This window comes from Mytilus edulis, chromosome 7, assembly GCF_963676685.1.
Source record: "Mytilus edulis chromosome 7, xbMytEdul2.2, whole genome shotgun sequence".
Taxonomy (NCBI): domain Eukaryota; kingdom Metazoa; phylum Mollusca; class Bivalvia; order Mytilida; family Mytilidae; genus Mytilus; species Mytilus edulis.
This window is the reverse complement of record NC_092350.1, coordinates 34,099,915-34,119,202: the sequence shown is the minus strand read 5'-3', so window position 1 is coordinate 34,119,202 and position 19,288 is coordinate 34,099,915. Positions and strand designations below refer to the sequence as shown.

Sequence of the window (19,288 nt, the reverse complement as noted above, 5' to 3'; positions counted from 1 at the left end):
GTACCCGTTCCAGCGCTCGGTTAATACCCTGTTACCTATTCGTTACCTATTCGTTACCTATTCGCTTATAATACATTTTTTTTATACGTTTCACCTGTTAGAAAAGGATTTTCAATTATGTCCATGTCTCAGGTGGTAACAATGTGTTCTTAGAGATGAAATGACCCCATTAGAGCGCATGTACCCGTTCCAGCGCTCGGTAAATAACCTGTTACCTATTCGTTACCTATTCGCTTTTAATGCGCGGGGTATACGGTGCACCTTGAAATAAATCGTTTTTTAATTGTGTTCAGGTCTCTGGTGGTAAGAATGTGTTCTTAGAGATGAAATGACCCTATTAGCGCGCATGTACCCGTTCCAGCGCTCGGTTAATACCCTGTTATCCATTCGTAACCTATTCGTTACCTATTCGCTTATAATACATTTTTTTATACGTTTCACCTGTTAGAAAAGGATTTTCAATTATGTCCATGTCTCAGGTGGTAACAATGTGTTCTTAGAATAGAAATTACCCTATTAGCGCTCATGTATCCGTTCCAGTGCTCGGTAAATAATCTTGTTACCTATTCGTTACCTATTCGCTTTTAATGCGCAGGGTATACGCTGCAACTTGAAATAAATCGTGTTTTAATTGTGTTCATGTCTCAGGTGGTAACAATGTGTTCTTAGAGATGAAATGACCCCATTAGAGCGCATGTACCCGTTCCAGCGCTCGGTAAATAACCTGTTACCTATTCGTTACCTATTCGCTTTTAATGCGCGGGGTATACGGTGCACCTTGAAATAAATTGTTTTTTAATTGTGTTCATGTCTGGTGGTAAGAATGTGTTCTTAGAGATGAAATTACCCTATTAGCGCGCATGTACCCGTTCCAGCGCTCGGTTAATACCCTGTTACCTATTCGTTACCTATTCGTTACCTATTCGCTTATAATACATTTTTTTATACGTTTCACCTGTTAGAAAAGGATTTTCAATTATGTCCAGGTCTCAGACGGTAACAATGTGTTCTTAGAGATGAAATGACCCCATTAGAGCGCATGTACCCGTTCCAGCGCTCGGTAAATAATCTGTTACCTATTCGTTACCTATTCGCTTTTAATGCGCTGGGTATACGCTGCACCTTAATATAAATCGTGTTTTAATTGTGTTCATGTCTGGTGGTAACAATGTGTTCTTAGAGATGAAATGACCCCATTAGAGCGCATGTACCCGTTCCAGCGCTCGGTAAATAACCTGTTACCTATTCGTTACCTATTCGCTTTTAATGCGCGGGGTATACGGTGCACCTTGAAATAAATCGTTTTTTAATTGTGTTCAGGTCTCTGGTGGTAAGAATGTGTTCTTAGAGATGAAATGACCCTATTAGCGCGCATGTACCCGTTCCAGCGCTCGGTTAATACCCTGTTACCTATTCGTTACCTATTCGCTTATAATACATTTTTTTATACGTTTCACCTGTTAGAAAAGGATTTTCAATTATGTCCATGTCTCAGGTGGTAACAATGCGTTCTTAGAGATGAAATGACCCCATTAGAGCGCATGTACCCGTTCCAGCGCTCGGTAAATAACCTGTTACCTATTCGTTACCTATTCGCTTTTAATGCGCGGGGTATACGGTGCACCTTGAAATAAATCGTTTTTTAATTGTGTTCAGGTCTCTGGTGGTAAGAATGTGTTCTTAGAGATGAAATGACCCTATTAGCGCGCATGTACCCGTTCCAGCGCTCGGTTAATACCCTGTTACCTATTCGTTACCTATTCGCTTATAATACATTTTTTTATACGTTTCACCTGTTAGAAAAGGATTTTCAATTATGTCCAGGTCTCAGACGGTAACAATGTGTTCTTAGAGATGAAATGACCCCATTAGAGCGCATGTACCCGTTCCAGCGCTCGGTAAATAACCTGTTACCTATTCGTTACCTATTCGCTTTTAATGCGCGGGGTATACGCTGCAACTTGAAATAAATCGTGTTTTAATTGTGTTCATGTCTGGTGGTAACAATGTGTTCTTAGAGATGAAATGACCCCATTAGAGCGCATGTACCCGTTCCAGCGCTCGGTAAATAACCTGTTACCTATTCGTTACTTATTCGCTTTTAATGCGCGGGGTATACGGTGCACCTTGAAATAAATCGTTTTTTAATTGTGTTCAGGTCTCTGGTGGTAAGAATGTGATCTTAGAGATGAAATGACCCTATTAGCGCGCATGTACCCGTTCCATCGCTCGGTTTATACCCTGTTACCTATTCGTTACCTATTCGTTACCTATTCGCTTATAATACATTTTTTTATACGTTTCACGTGTTAGAAAAGGATTTTCAATTATGTCCATGTCTCAGGTGGTAACAATGTGTTCTTAGAGATGAAATTACCCTATTAGCGCTCATGAACCTGTTCCAGCGCTCGGTTTATACCCTGTTACCTATTCGTTACCTATTCGCTTATAATACATTTTTTTATACGTTGCACCTGTTAGAAAAGGATTTTTCATTCAGTTCATATCTCTGGTGGTAATAATGTGTTCTTTTAGATGAAATACTCCTATTAGCGCGTATGCACTCGTTCCAGCGCTCGGATAATACCCTGTTACTGATTCGTTCCCTATTCGCTTTTAATGCGCGGGTTATACGCTGCACCTTGAAATAAATCGTTTTTCAATTGTGCCCATGTCTCTGGTGGTAACAATGTGTTCTTAGAGATGAAATGACTCTATTAGCACGCATGTACCCGTTCCAGCGCTCGCTTTATACCCTGTTACCTATTCGTTACCTATTCACTTATAATACGTTTGTTGTACGTTGCACCTTTTAGAAAATGATTTTTAATTCAGTTCATATCTCTGGTGGTAATAATGTGTTCTTTTAGATGAAATACCACTATTAGCGCGTATGTACTCGTTCCAGCGCTCAGTTAATACCCTGCTACTTATTCGTTCCTTATTTGATTTTAATGCACGAGGTATACGTTGCACCTTGAAATAAATCGTTTTTTTAATTGTGTTCATGTCTCTGGTGGTAACAATGTGTTCTTAGAGATGAAATGACCCTATTAGAGCGCATGAACCCGTTCCAGCGCTCGCTTAATACCCTGTTACCTATTCGTTACCTATTCACTTATAATACGTTTGTTGTATGTTGCACCTTTTAGAAAAGGATTTTTAATTGTCTCTATGTCTTTTGTGGTAACAATGTGTTCTTAGAGATGAAATTACCCTATTAGCGCGCATGTACCCGTTCCAGCGCTCGGTTAATACCCTGTTACCTATTCGTTACCTATTCGTTACCTATTCACTTATAATACTTTTGTTGTATGTTGCACCTTTTAGAAAAGGATTTTTAATTGTCTCCATGTCTCTGGTGGTAACAATGTGTTCTTAGAGATGAAATGACCCTATTAGCGTGCATGTACCCGTTCCAGCGCTCGATAAATACCCTGTTACCTATTCGTTACCTATTCACTTATATTACGTTTGTTGTACGTTGCATCTTTTAGAAAAGGATTTTTAATTCAGTTCATATCTCTGGTGGTAATAATGTGTTCTTTTAGATGAAATACCCCTATTAGCGCATATGTACTCGTTCCAGCGCTCAGTTAATACCCTGCTTCTTATTCGTTCCTTATTTGCTTTGAATGCACGAGGTATACGTTGCACCTTGAAATAAATCGTTTTTTAATTGTGTTCATGTCTCTGGTGGAACGGGTACATGAGCGCTAATAGGGTAATTTCATCTCTAAGAACACATTGTTACCACCTGAGACATGGACATAATTGAAAATCCTTTTCTAACAGTTGAAACGTATAAAAAAATGTATTATATGCGAATAGGTAACAAATAGGTAACGAATAGGTAACAGGGTATTAACCGAGCGCTGGAACGGGTACATGCGCGCTAATAGGGTAATTTCATCTCTAAGAACACATTCTTACCACCAGAGACCTGAACACAATTAAAAAACGATTTATTTCAAGGTGCACCGTATACCCCGCGCATTAAAAGCGAATAGGTAACGAATAGGTAACAGGTTATTTACCGAGCGCTGGAACGGGTACATGCGCTCCAATGGGGTCATTTCATCTCTAAGAACACATTGTTACCGTCTGAGACCTGGACATAATTGAAAATCCTTTTCTAACAGGTGAAACGTATAAAAAATGTATTATAAGCGAATAGGTAACGAATAGGTAACAGGGTATTAACCGAGCGCTGGAACGGGTACATGCGCGTTGATAGGGTAATTTCATCTCTAAGAACACATTCTTACCACCACAGACCTGAACACAATTAAAAAACGATTTATTTCAAGGTGCACCGTATACCCCGCGCATTAAAAGCGAATAAGTAACGAATAGGTAACAGGTTATTTACCGAGCGCTGGAACGGGTACATGCGCTCTAATGGGGTCATTTTATCTCTAAGAACACATTGTTACCACCAGACATGAACACAATTAAAACACGATTTATTTCAAGTTGCAGCGTATACCCCGCGCATTAAAAGCGAATAGGTAACGAATAGGTAACAGGTTATTTACCGAGCGCTGGAACGGGTACATGCGCTCTAATGGGGTCATTTCATCTCTAAGAACACATTGTTACCACCTGAGACATGGACATAATTGAAAATCCTTTTCTAACAGGTGAAACGTATAAAAAAATGTATTATAAGCGAATAGGTAACGAATAGGTAACGAATAGGTAACAGGGTATTAACCGAGCGCTGGAACGGGTACATGCGCGCTAATAGGGTCATTTCATCTCTAAGAACACATTCTTACCACCAGAGACCTGAACACAATTAAAAAACGATTTATTTCAAGGTGCACCGTATACCCCGCGCATTAAAAACGAATAAGTAACGAATAGGTAACAGGTTATTTACCGAGCGCTGGAACGGGTACATGCGCTCTAATGGAGTCATTTCATCTCTAAGAACACATTGTTACCACCAGACATGAACACAATTAAAACACGATTTATTTCAAGTTGCAGCGTATACCCCGCGCATTAAAAGCGAATAGGTAACGAATAGGTAACAGGTTATTTACCGAGCGCTGGAACGGGTACATGCGCTCTAATGGGGTCATTTCATCTCTAAGGACACATTGTTAGCACCTGAGACATGAACACAATTAAAACACGATATATTTCAAGTTGCAGCGTATACCCTGTGCATTAAAAGCGAATAGGTAACGAATAGGTAACAAGATTATTTACCGAGCACTGGAACGGGTACATGCGCTCTAATGGGGTCATTTCATCTCTAAGAACACATTGTTAGCACCTGAGACATGAACACAATTAAAACACGATATATTTCAAGTTGCAGCGTATACCCCGCGCATTAAAAGCGAATAGGTAACGAATAGGTAACAGGTTATTTACCGAGCGCTGGAACGGGTACATGCGCTCTAATGGGGTCATTTCATCTCTAAGAACACATTGTTACCGTCTGAGACCTGGACATAATTGAAAATCCTTTTCTAACAGGTGAAACGTATAAAAAAATGTATTATAAGCGAATAGGTAACGAATAGGTAACGAATAGGTAACAGGGTATTAACCGAGCGCTGGAACGGGTACATGCGCGCTAATAGGGTCATTTCATCTCTAAGAACACATTCTTACCACCTGAGACCTGAACACAATTAAAAAACGATTTATTTCAAGGTGCACCGTATACCCCGCGCATTAAAAGCGAATAGGTAACGAATAGGTAACAGGTTATTTACCGAGCGCTGGAACGGGTACATGCGCTCTAATGGGGTCATTTCATCTCTAAGAACACATTGTTACCACCTGAGACATGAAAACAATTAAAACACGATTTATTTCAAGTTGCAGCGTATACCCCGCGCATTAAAAGCGAATAGGTAACGAATAGGTAACAGGTTATTTACCGAGCGCAGGAACGGGTACATGCGCTCTAATGGGGTCATTTCATCTCTAAGAACACATTGTTACCGTCTGAGACCTGAACATAATTGAAAATCCTTTTCTAACAGGTGAAACGTATAAAAAATGTATTATAAGCGAATAGTTAACGAATAGGTAACAGGGTATTAACCGAGCGCTGGAACGGGTATATGCGCGCTAATAGGGTAATTTCATCTCTAAGAACACATTGTTACCACCAGACATGAACACAATTAAAAAACGATTTATTTCAAGGTGCAGCGTATACCCAGCGCATTAAAAGCGAATAGGTAACGAATAGGTAACAGGTTATTTACCGAGCGCTGGAACGGGTACATGCGCTCTAATGGGGTCATTTCATCTCTAAGAACACATTGTTACCGTCTGAGACCTGGACATAATTGAAAATCCTTTTCTAACAGGTGCAACGTATAAAAAAATGTATTATAAGCGAATAGGTAACGAATAGGTAACGAATAGGTAACAGGGTATTAACCGAGCGCTGGAACGGGTACATGCGCGCTAATAGGGTCATTTCATCTCTAAGAACACATTCTTACCACCAGAGACCTGAACACAATTAAAAAACGATTTATTTCAAGGTGCACCGTATACCCCGCGCATTAAAAGCGAATAAGTAACGAATAGGTAACAGGTTATTTACCGAGCGCTGGAACGGGTACATGCGCTCTAATGGGGTCATTTCATCTCTAAGAACACATTGTTACCATCAGAGACATGGATTTAATTGAAAATCCTTTTCTAAAAGGTGCAACGTACAACAAACGTACTATAAGTGAATAGGTAACGAATAGGTAACGAATAGGTAACGAATAGGTAACAGGGTATTAACCGATCGCTGGAACGAGTACATATGCGCTTATAGGGGTTTTTCATCTATAAGAACACATTATTACCACCAGAGATATGAACACAATTGGAAATCCTTTTCTAAAAGGTGCAACGTACAACAAACTTTTTAAAAGCGAATTAGTAACGAATATTTAACAGGGTATTATCCGACCGCTGGAACGGATACAAATGCACTTATAGAGTTATATCACCTCTAAGAGCCCAAATCTTCCACCAGAGACAACAAAACAATTGAAAATCATGTTTTAAAAGGTGCAACGTAAGATACACGTATTATAAGCGAATTATAAGCGAGTGATGGAACGAATTAAACAAGGTAATAGCATGCACCGAAACGATGTACACCCTGCTTACATGTTTAACTCTACCACATTATGTAAGTATGTGCCTGTCCCTAGACAAGAGCCTGAAATTAAGTAGTTATCGTTTGTTTTTGTGTTACATATTTCCGTTAATTTTTTTGTATATGAAATACGGCCGTCAGTTTTGTTGTTTGAATTGTATGAGGTTGTCATGTCTGGGCCTTTTATAGGTGACTACACGGTTTGAGCTATGCTCATTGTTGAAGGCCGTACAGTGAACTATAGTTGATAATTTCTGTGTCATTTTGGTCTAATGTGGAGTGTTGTCTCATTGGTAATCATACCACATCTTCGTTTTTACGCTAGCGCTAACACGGTGATTTCATCCCGTCGAACCAAGATCCATCTTCAAACATACGGACATAAAGCAGTTAAAAGGTAGAACGTATAAAAAACAAGTAAGGAACAAATGCGTATCGAACATGAAGTAAAAGGATCGGTTGAGCACAAACACATATAAATAGGTCATAAAAAGATAATTTTACCTCAACCAATTCAGAACTATTACCATATGTAAGACTATTAACAACTAGATTTGTAATTGCTAGCAATAACGGAAGGCACCCCTTCCCCCCATTACCAGGTGAGCGACAGCCATTTTGACAATTCCAAAGTCCAAGAGAGCATCTACAGATGTCTAGTAACATTTTTGCAAAGTTTCATTAAGTTTGAACATTTTGAATTTTTGATATTTTTGCTGTTTCCATGGTTACGGCGGCCATTTTGAAAATTCTAACTTCAAAATCCAACTCTGCCTATGCCAGTTACCATTCCTGTAAAGTTTCATCCAGTTTGCGGAAAATTCTTATTTTTGAAATTTTTGACCTTTTTGCATTGTTTCCATGGTAACAAGACCTATTTTGGAAATTCCAACTCCAATGTTGCTCATCATTACTGTGAAGTTTCATGAAGTTTTGAGCATTTTGAGAATTTTGAAAATTTTGGTGTAGTTTCCATGGCAACATAGTAGTTCCAATGATCGCCAAAATCATCCAACACCTGTATATAGTGGGCACCTACATTGTTTTAAAATATGATGATTCTGAGTTGAAGCATATCCAAACAGTTCACCAAAAACCAAAAGCTCATTTTTTTCACAATTGTGCCGTTTCCATGGTAACGGCAGCCATATTAAACTATTCCATGCCATAATTAAAAAGGGGGAAGGATATTTAAAATCAAATAAGTAACGAATAGGTAACGAATATGGAATAGGGAATAGGTAACGAATAGGTAACGAATAGGTAACGAATAGGGAATAGGGAATAGGTAACGAATAGGCAACGAATAGGGAATAGGGAATAGGTAACGAATAGGTAACGAATAGGGAATAGGGAATAGGTAACGAATAGGTAACGAATAGGGAATAGGGAATAGGTAACGAATAGGCAACGAATAGGGAATAGGGAATAGGTAACCAACTTGACGCCCAAAAATGTTTTATTTCACATTCTAAATGAGCCGCAGGGCGTATTTAAAACCTGAACGCGTTAGAAAGGAATATCCCACTTTAGTGTTGTCGGTAAAATAGGATACTAAATTTTACAAAACTTTATACAATTAATATTTTTTGACGGTATATAAGTCAGATAATGCATATTTTAAGGTTTTTCTTGTCGTAGAACACACCTCGGCCGTGTCAGGATTGTTCAAAGAAAGACCTCCCTCCGGTCGGTCTTTCATTTGATCAATCCTGACACCCCTCGGTGTGTTCTACGACAAGAAAAACCTTAAAATATGCATTATCTATAACGGGTTCAGAAAAGGTTATAGTACAGCAGATCATATTTTTAATTTGAAATGCTTGATTGATTTATACTTACATAGAGGTAGAAAATTGTATTGTGTATTTGTTGACTATCGAAAAGCTTTTGACTCTGTCAGAAGAGTATATTTATGGCAAAAACTGTTGAAATGTACCATTGATGACAAAATGTTTAAGATTATAAACAGTATGTATAACAATGCAAAGTCTTGTGAGAGACAAGGCAACTCTTGTTCAAACTTTTTTAAATCCAATGTTGGTGTACGCCAAGGAGAAAATCTAACTCCTGTATTGTTTGCCATTTTCTTAAATGACTTTGTCGAATTTATGTCACATTCATATAATGGTTTAGTTGATATGAGTATTGCAGCATGTCTTCTTGATACTGATGAAGTTGCTGTATATTTTCGTTTATATTTGTTATTGTATGCAGATGATACTGTAATCTTAGCCGAATCGGCAGCAGAGTTACAAGCCTCATTAAATGCCATGTATTTATATTGTTAGACCTGGAAAATGCAAGTTAACATATCCAAGACAAAAGTTGTAATATTTTCAAGATCTAGACTTAACACAGATATTATGAACTTTAAATATAGTGGTGAAAGCCTTAATATTGTTACAAATTTTCAATACATTGGTATTATATTTTCATGTAAGGGTAATTTTAATGACGCCAAAGCACATCTTGTACAGCAAGCAAGAAAAGCCATGTTTATAGTCTTAAGAAAGGCTAGGAAGTTGAATTTACCAATTGATATGCAATTAGAGTTATTTGATACAATGGTTGTACCTATTTTGTTATATGGAGCAGAAGTATGGGGTTTTGAAAATTGTTATATTATAGAAAACTTGCATATGCAATTTTGTAAAATAATTTTGAAAGTTAAAAAAAGTACTGCTCATTGTATGATTTATGGAGAATTGGGTAGAATACCATTACATATTCTTATTAAAGCTAGAATGGTTGGTTTCTGGCAACGTATCATGTGTGGTAAAAGAGAAAAAAATTCATATACACTGTATTCTATATTGTATCAGCTTAGTAAAAGAGGTATCTATCACTCTAAATGGTTGTTAGAAATTAAAAGTACTTTATATATGAATGTGGATTTAATTTGATGTGGGATGATCAAATAATTGCTAAATCTGATAATATTAGTAAGAATGTCAAGAAATGTTTAAGTGAGAAATGTATGTTGAACTGGAGTAATAATGTTATGAATTCTGCAAAATGTCTCAATTACAGAATATACAAATCTGATTTTTGTTTAGAGAAATATTTATCGTTGTTACCATCTGATCTAAGGATGTATTTATGTAAATTCCGTTGACTTAGTAATAAATTGCCGATTGAAACGGGCAGATTTTTTAATATTGATAGAACTGAAAGACATTGTAATCTTTGTAATGCTAATGAACTTGGTGATGAGTTTTATTACTTATTCAAATGTACCCTTTTCAACAATGTAAGAGCTAAATTTTTACCTTTAAATATATGTAATAACCCAAATGTTTTAAAATTTAAAGAATTGATGAATACATCAGATTTATTTACACTTACTGGAATAGCAAAATTTTGCAAAAGTGTTATTAAAACCTTTTAAAACATGTGCTTAATCATGTTACTATAATTTGTACTTCCTGTCAAATATCTGCATTAATTATATATACTATTATTGCACCTTTGTTAACCATGTTGTTATAATGTAAATATGTTCACACTTTTATTGTTTGTTAAAATGTTGTACTAACATACCCCATGTGGGGGCTTTAGTGAAATAACATGTCTTATGTCATATGTCTTTATGTCTTATGTATGGAATTTTCCTATTTTGTATTTTAGCCGGAAAAAACATACGGTGACCCTTTCTTTTCTTTTGATGTTCTCAAAGCAGTGTCTGAAAGCTTTCTTTTCCTGAAGTATTTAACAATTCTATCATTTTGTTTAGTTTCTAATCACAAAATGGTGTTTTTTCCTTTTATAATCCATACAAAATATGTCATTTTGTCCCGTCCTGTAGCTTGAGAAAATGCGCGGTGACCTATCATTTTTATTATATTTTTCAACATGTATCAATAGATACAACGTTTTGGCAAAGTATGAACAAATTCTATCATTTTTATTTTAGACTCCCATACCACCTTAAATATGAAAACCTAATCAAATATGCAAAAAAAAACATCACTTTTCAGATGGTTTTTGTCAAAAATGAAAGTGGCCGCATCTGTGTTCATCCTCAACCTTTATATATGTTATGTATTATCATCAAATACAACTTACATTTCAATATTATGAATGAACACGAATGCGGCCACTTTCATTTAAGACGGAAATAATTTGCATACATACTTACTGTTTAACTTATTACAAATGGTTCTGGAAGGCGACTTTTTATAAATATATTTTCCTACCGAAGGTCGTTGGGTTTCTCCGGGCACGCCGGCTTCCTCCATCAATAAAAACTGGCCGACACGAAAAAACACAAAAGCGGTGCTTAAAAGTGGCGTTAAAGACACAAATATTACAAATATAGATATACTATCACTTCCCCTTAAATTTACAAGTCATGTTTATACGTGCATATGCATATTATGTTTTCCATATACACCTTCATTCTTCGATATGGTTTTAGTATTACTGTTAAAAAAAATTAACATGTTCTCATCATGAGCTTTTAGGTACAAATGTGCAGCCTGGATTAAAAAAAACACCCCCATTCATATATTGAGGTGTTGTAAAATCACGACAAAACAAATATCTTATATGTTTCTCAGATATCACATATGCATTTGTTTGGATTTCAACTTGATATTTAAACCATGAACAAAAGATTTTTACAAAAATCTAATCGGAAGAAGCAAAAAATTGACCCATTAACCTATTTCCATATGGTTTTCACAACCTTTGTTTTCTATTTGGCGTAAAACAAAAGTAACTTATTCTAGCGGCACATATGTATAAACCTTCATTTATGAAGATACTTCTCCACCAGCAGTTTTCCCTCTCCGAATTCAAAAGAAAACAAAGCAGTAAAACAATGGATAGATATGTTTTGTGTTCAATATATATGTTTAGTTTCATCATGTTGTTCACCTTGTGTCGTGCGTGATGATTATATAAAAAAAATGAAGGTCCCCTTTTTGAAAGATTTTTTTCGGTAAACCCTACTTTTAATTTTGGATGTCTATACTTTATGTAATTGTTTTACAGTAGTTTCTTGGAAGTGCAGCCGAAGAGCACAATCAAATGTTAAAAGATGTGGTATGAGTGCCAATGCGACATGAGACCACAAGACACAGAAATAAAACGATATATCACTGTATGGCCTTCAGTAATGAGCAAATACCATACCATATAATCGGGTGAAAAAGGTCCCGAAATTGGAACTCTTGGTTTAATAGCTTCCTTGTAAGCAGCAATCCTCTATCAAGGAAATACAAGCCCGGGAATATCGTATCAACTGCGGGATATGTACACCATATGCAGGCGCTGCTAGAATGTTGCTACATAGAAATGGAAAGTTCACAATTGAAAAACTAAAATATCATCTCTTTTGTCGTAAAGTTTTGTTTTCAACCAACTATTGGTGTTTGCACACAATGTAATATACTTTTGCACATAACGTTATAAGTGTTCGCACATAAACGGAAAAGATGTTTGCACAAAACGTAATACGTGTTTGGACATTATGTACTAGGTGTTTGAACATAATGAAATATGTGTTTGAACATTATATAATAGGCATTTACACATGAAGTAATGACAGAGAGTATCAATTGTTCGACAAAAGGCATATCAGCTATACCATGATGTATTATATTTTTCACAGAAGATACATATGTATAATCATAATATAAATCCATCTGAATATAATAGATATAATATCATGACATTTTCATAGAACAAAGATGTATCAAAATAAAAGGTTTAGAACTTTCAACATATCAATCGCATTTGAGACAGGACGCAAGTATTTACTGACTTACTTAAATGAAAGTAAAGGTTGTTGATAATAACATTAAGGGATATTCACTGAACATACAATAGATGTAGATGCAGCATAATGTAATGTATGTTGCACATAAAAAAGAATAGCAATGACATATCATAGAATTGATTGACCAAAGACCTAATATAAAGAGGAAATGACAAGACGTAAAGACAAAACGACAAAACACATTAAAAATTTACATTATAAGACAGTTACGTTATACGGCGTTCCATATATTTTCATTAATCTAAACATGATGTCCTCCTGTACATTTATATGGAATGTTCAAATATATGACTTTCAGTTTGCAAATAACTGATGAAAACCAAACGATTATTCTTCATCCTATTTTGTCAATAGAATGAATAACTAAAATCCTATTTGATTTATCTATCTCACTGATATGTTATGGTATATTTGAAGATATGGTCGTATTTGTCTTTTAAAAAGTGTTAAAATCATTTCATAAGACCAGGAATAAATACCATTTTCTGTAAACTGTCATTTCAGGGGTCAAACGAATCGATGATGCAGTGATTTAAAACCAGAAATGTAATACAAAATGTAATTCTTATGTAATAGTTATCAAAGGTACCAGGCTTACGCTCGTTTCGTCTTCATAAGACTCATCAGTGATGCTCAGATCACAATAGTTACAATGGCAAACTAGTATAAAATTGAAGAGCATTGAGGACCCGAAATTCCAAAAAGTTGTGCCAAATTCGGCTTAGGTAATCTATGTCTGGGATAAGAGAATAATTATTATTTTTAAATAAATGCCTACTTTGCAAACAGTTAATTTAAAAAGGGACCATATTATTGATATTCATGTCAACACCGAAGTGCTGACTACTAGGCTGGTATTACCCTCGGGTCCACCAGCAGTGACATCGACCCAGTGGTGTAAATAGTTACAACAGACTTGAAAAATGTGTAAGAAACTGAAGTTCCAACTTCTTTAGTCATAGTTCACATGAGAATGCGTTTATAAGTATAATGACCCTTGTGGTCAAATAGCTCCAATTGTTTGAAGCTTTGATATAATACTGGCATGCAAATATTTTGTGAGCGTTCTGATACAGGAAAATTAATGCATGCAATCTAAAAATGTTATTTTCATTTAGTATTTACTTGAAATATTTGTCATATCAAATCAGCTATTGTAAATAAGGGCATGATAATTCCATTTAGTGTACTATTTAATCAAGGTGTCTATGTTTAGAAACTGAAACATCAAACTTTGCATTCCAATGCATAGGTGAGAAATGATAAAAAAAAAAGACATAGCAATGTCGATGTTTCCCTGATAGAACTCCTGCGTACTCATCTCTATCTAATGCGCTTGTGTGCTATATGAAATATGGTTAATAGAAACGACTTTAAACATGGTATATACTGTTTCACATGACCAAACACCATGTACATCACATAAACGACTCAAGAACTGGTTTAATTATAAGAATTGTTACTAGTACTCTAAATGACAGAGCTCAACAGTACGACTCACTATTCATGTTATATTTTGTACAGGCCAGACAATGTTATATATCAAGATTAACTTGAACGATTATTTAATTATTATTTTTTTCTTTAAAATAATTACCTATCTGCAAATTAGAAGAACTGGAAGTAATGCAAAGAGTACATGACCAAGCAATTTAATATATCATTTTAGTTTACTAACTTTTTTTTTAAAAGTGTTCAATACTTTTTCAGAGGTTTGAGTGTAAACATATTGAAATTTGTCAGGAATGACACTTTTGCATATAACGACAACTTAGACACACTGTAAGTACAAATTTTAAATTGAACAATTTATAACAATATGGCCATCAACTGATCTGGTTTTTTTTCTTTTTTTAATAAGTAGATCTGTAATTATCTATTACTTTAATATATAAATAAAAGAAGTTGAATCAAAAGATTTAAGGTATTTGAGAAATAGTCAATAGCTTTCTCTTATTAAATATTTAACTTTTATATCACAATGTATAATTACGCTGATACACACGTCCATTTGCAACGAAACTATCAAGAATGTTAACATACGAACACGTGGAGTTGTTGCTTACAAGATAACCCATCAATGGAGACCACATAACATAGAAGTTAGCCAGTAAACAAATATAACAACACGTGAAACATTTCATACGTCATAAAGCAAAGTTTGTATAAGTACCAAAAAAGTAAGAGCTATATAATAAAAACATTAAAAGTCATTAAAAATCAAACCGCATATCACTACTTCAACAGACATATAAGAAATAACGGATGAAATAGAAACTGCATTTAATTGACTGTAACCATCATTCCTTTGTTGACTGAAACGATTGCTTTTGTAAATGCATTTTGGTCTTAAACGGCCCTTTTTGTATACAAATGACTATTCAGTACAGAACGAAAAGCGAGTTTTTCTCCTTTTTTGTAGCGATTACAATTACATTTTATGATTTTCGACAATAAATTGAGAATGAAAATGTACATAAAAAATGATATTGGATTACTCCTGCAGTTTACAACCGACACTTGCAACTTTAGTTGTTAAAATCAAAATCATTCTCTCTAATTTTTCAAAGAAATCGACACAATTTCATAGCGGACTGCGAAGAGGACCCCAAAATTAACTGTTACACAAAAAGAAATATCCAAATTACCGCTTGATCAACAATGAAGCGATGTAACAAGAGACTTCATTTGTACAAGTAGAGATAAAGCAAATATTTATTTGTATACCTGTTATTTGTGCATTAGTTGTTCAGGATATAAATGCATGGCTCTACAATCTGTCAATAATAGTATCTCGGCATTTCACAAGGTCATGTCTTGCTTACTGTTAATAACTTTTTTAACTAAATCTATTGGATGTTTAATGTGTACTGAATGATATTTAAGTCTAAGATGCATGATTTTTTTATAAGTTGTTATTGGCTTTGAACTAGCTGTCAGTAAATGCAAGTACCCTCAAGATCTGTACTTAGCGTTTTGTACTGGTACACCACTGTTCCAAGAAAGGTGAGGGTTGGCGCCTTCAAACCAGTTTAATCTCCCCACATTCTGTAAGTGTCCTAACTCAGGCACCTGTAATCCAGTGATTGTCGTGTGTTGCTGTATGTCATATTTGATTTTCATAAATCAGTTTGTACATAAATCAGGCCGTTAGTTTTCTCGCTTGAATTGTTGTACATTTGTCATTTCAAAATCTTTTAAAGCTGACCATGCGGTATAGGTTTTACTTATACACGGGTTTCATTCGGTTTATCGGGAGAAATGATCGTGAAAGAATATCTAACGGCGGTCAAGTATTGAGAGACGATCGTGAAAGTTCTGGTAACGGATCGTGAAAGACATTTAATCGAGAGGACATATGAAAGATCAGTAAATATTCTAATTTAATTCATTACACAGACAAATTTACGACAAAATAAAACTGTCCGTCAAAATGGTTCATTATTATGATCAGTATGTGAGAATATCTAGTTTCAAAAGTACATAGTTATCACAAAAAAACAAAAGGCAGATTGCTTCGCGACATTTCAATGACATAAAAAATGTAAACAAACACATTTTTTTCACAAATTCGACTAGATAAACTACTTTTATCCGAATAAAGGCATTCTATTTGAATTAATCAAATGGTTCTCATAGTTATTTTGTATAAATATAATCTGAAACTTGGTAAATAAAGAACTATTTACACAAAATTGATTTTTCGGATCGTGAAAGATCACGTACCGCATTTTTGAAGATCGTGAAAAGGATCGTGAAAGATCTGATGCTACGAAGACGTTCAAATTATTCTTCAATTATATGATAAATAATATTTGTTATTGGTATTGAGAAAAGCTAGATAGGTCAACATCCTCAATAGGTTTAAGCATTTCAAAGTATTAATATTTTCAGAAAGTGAAAATAAAAAGAAATAACAATTTCGGCAATAATAAAAGACAATGGGTGACAAAACGCCGAAAAAAACAATCCAGTGTTGTTGTTATGATTTTAAGGTGTACATTTTCGACTTCTGCAAGGTTTCAACTAACATCGAACTCATTATCATGCATCATTCGGCAATGTTTGTTTTATGTTGTTTGTTCATTTGGATATATACCTGAATGCTATAGCGCCAAGGTATTTCGTGTATGGTATTCATGTCTATCTGCATGTTTCATATATGACCATGATGACGTCAATTGTATTTGATATATTGAATGATAGTAAGATGTATATGTCTGGCTGTCGGTCAGGGTTCATATACTTTTGACCTTATGTTCCGAATTAGTTGGCCAAGCATAACTTTTACCATTTTCAGTTTCTAAGGCATTGTAAGGATCGGAACACATTTAGTTAGTGTACGGGATACTTGCAGAGATCTGTATGGCATGGTTCATCTGACCTAGACCTTTTTTAATGAACCAATGACAATCTTAAGCGCATTTGACACTTCTAGTAATACCCTTGATATTATAGACGTTAAACAAATATACTATCATAAGTAAAGCAGACGAGACATTACAGCATTTGCGCTCTGGTATTCTACAGTCTGTAGTATCATAGTTCAAGCAATCCACATCTGCGTTGTATATAAAGAACTTAAGTACTGTTGCAGAAAATGTTGGTTATCGTTCAATCTCAAATTACAAATGAAAAATGCCGTTTTTGCTGTAATTTTTTGTTTGATGGATAACATTTTGGTTTAAACGTTGCATATCCATATTATTGGCTAAATAGTGTAGGTGTGCTTGAATTGCACTAGACCGATTCACAGAGCTGAATCTTTCACACTTATTTAAACACGTTTTTAGTTGGGTTTTTTTTTAATTTTCGAGGTAAAGCGTTGAATAGAAAAAAAAATAGTTTTAATGTTCATCCTTATCAAAATAGTTACAGGCTTCAACCAATTGCAGGTTTATCTAATGGTAAAAGAAATACTGATTTCTGATTACCAGTATTCAGTCTGGTCCCTCATTTTCTTTCACGATCAAAATAATACGTTGCCTGATCTTTCACGATCAAGTTTGATGGAAATTAAACAAATTCAAGGTTTTCATAAACAAATTAACGCTTTTAAGGGAAGAAAATACTTTTATTTTACTGTACTATCAGATACACCAAAGATTAAATTTCAAATATATCATGATATACTGAAATATGACCATTATAGGTACAAAAAGCGTGTTATTTGTAAATTATTTCATAGACATGCATTGCGCCTTTTGTGTTTTTTCATAAAGTACTGCATATTTTCTTTATCTTATTTCACAGTTATGTTGAGGAAGTTAAATAAAGGCAACAGTAGTATACCACTGTTCAAACTCATAAATCCATGGACAAAAAAAAATCGGGGTAACAAACTAAAACTGAGGGAAACGCATTAAATATAAGAGGAGAACAACGACACAACACTGCAATGTAACACACACAGAAACGGACCAAGCATCAGACAAAATCCCACGAGAAAAACAAATATATGAATTTGGGATAGACAAGTACCGTGACACGTCTTATCGCAATGTGAATTTACACTCAAAATTAAGAGAAAACAAACGACGCAACGTTAAAATGTAACACATACAGAAACGAACTGTAATATAACAATGGCCATATTCCTGACTAGGTACAGGACATTTTTAAAGACCAAAATGGCGGGTTGAACTTGGTTTTGTGGCATGCCAAACCTCCCCTTTTATAGCCATGTGAAATATAACATTAAAAGGACAACTCAACACCACAGGACTACAATATAAATAAATTGGAGTATACAATTGACAAAGAAACACACGAAAAACAGCCAACAAAACAACAAGTTGAAAATTTTAATACGTCAGAAGTGCATTTTATCCACACAAGATCCACCAATGACGCCCAGATACAAATGTTTGAAAGCCGAAACAAGCACAAAGTCGAACAGCATCGAGGACCAAAAGATCAAAAAAGTTGTGCCAAAAACGGCCAGTGTTTTCTGTTAGTTACCAGAACATCCTTATTATTTAGAATAGTTTATACTTTTGCAAACAGTAAATTTATAAAATTACTAAACAAAAGCTGTACATGATAGAACTAAAATATTAACTTATTACAGGAAACAACTGAAAAACATTACATAACCAGACATTTGCAACACAAAATGTAGACACATCCGAACAAGCCCAAACCCCAACGCCAAGTGACGTCATATTTGAAATTGTAAAAAATGACAAAAAAATTATGACCATTTTGACAGACATATTTTTTTGTTCGAATTTGTTCCGCGTTTTGAAAATTAAGCGATTTTTTCAAAGATTCTGAACTAGAATTTACATTAAATGTCTTTCACGATCCGTTACCAGAGCTTTCACGATCGTCTCTCAATACTTGACCGCCGTTAGATATTCTTTTAC

At 35.0% G+C, this 19,288-nt stretch overlaps 1 protein-coding gene across 1 annotated transcript in view; it reads left to right on the top strand.

Annotated features, from left to right (window-relative positions):
- LOC139481315 (leucine-rich repeat-containing protein 15-like) overlaps positions 1–15,355 on the top strand; it is a 70,390-nt gene extending 55,035 nt beyond the window's left edge. Inside the window, exon 7 of the mRNA XM_071264552.1 lies at positions 14,631–15,355. Within this exon, the coding sequence (XP_071120653.1) occupies positions 14,631–14,706 (76 nt within the window). The 3' untranslated portion in view covers positions 14,707–15,355. The remainder of the gene's footprint in view (positions 1–14,630) is intronic.
- The last annotated feature ends 3,933 nt before the right edge of the window (positions 15,356–19,288 follow it).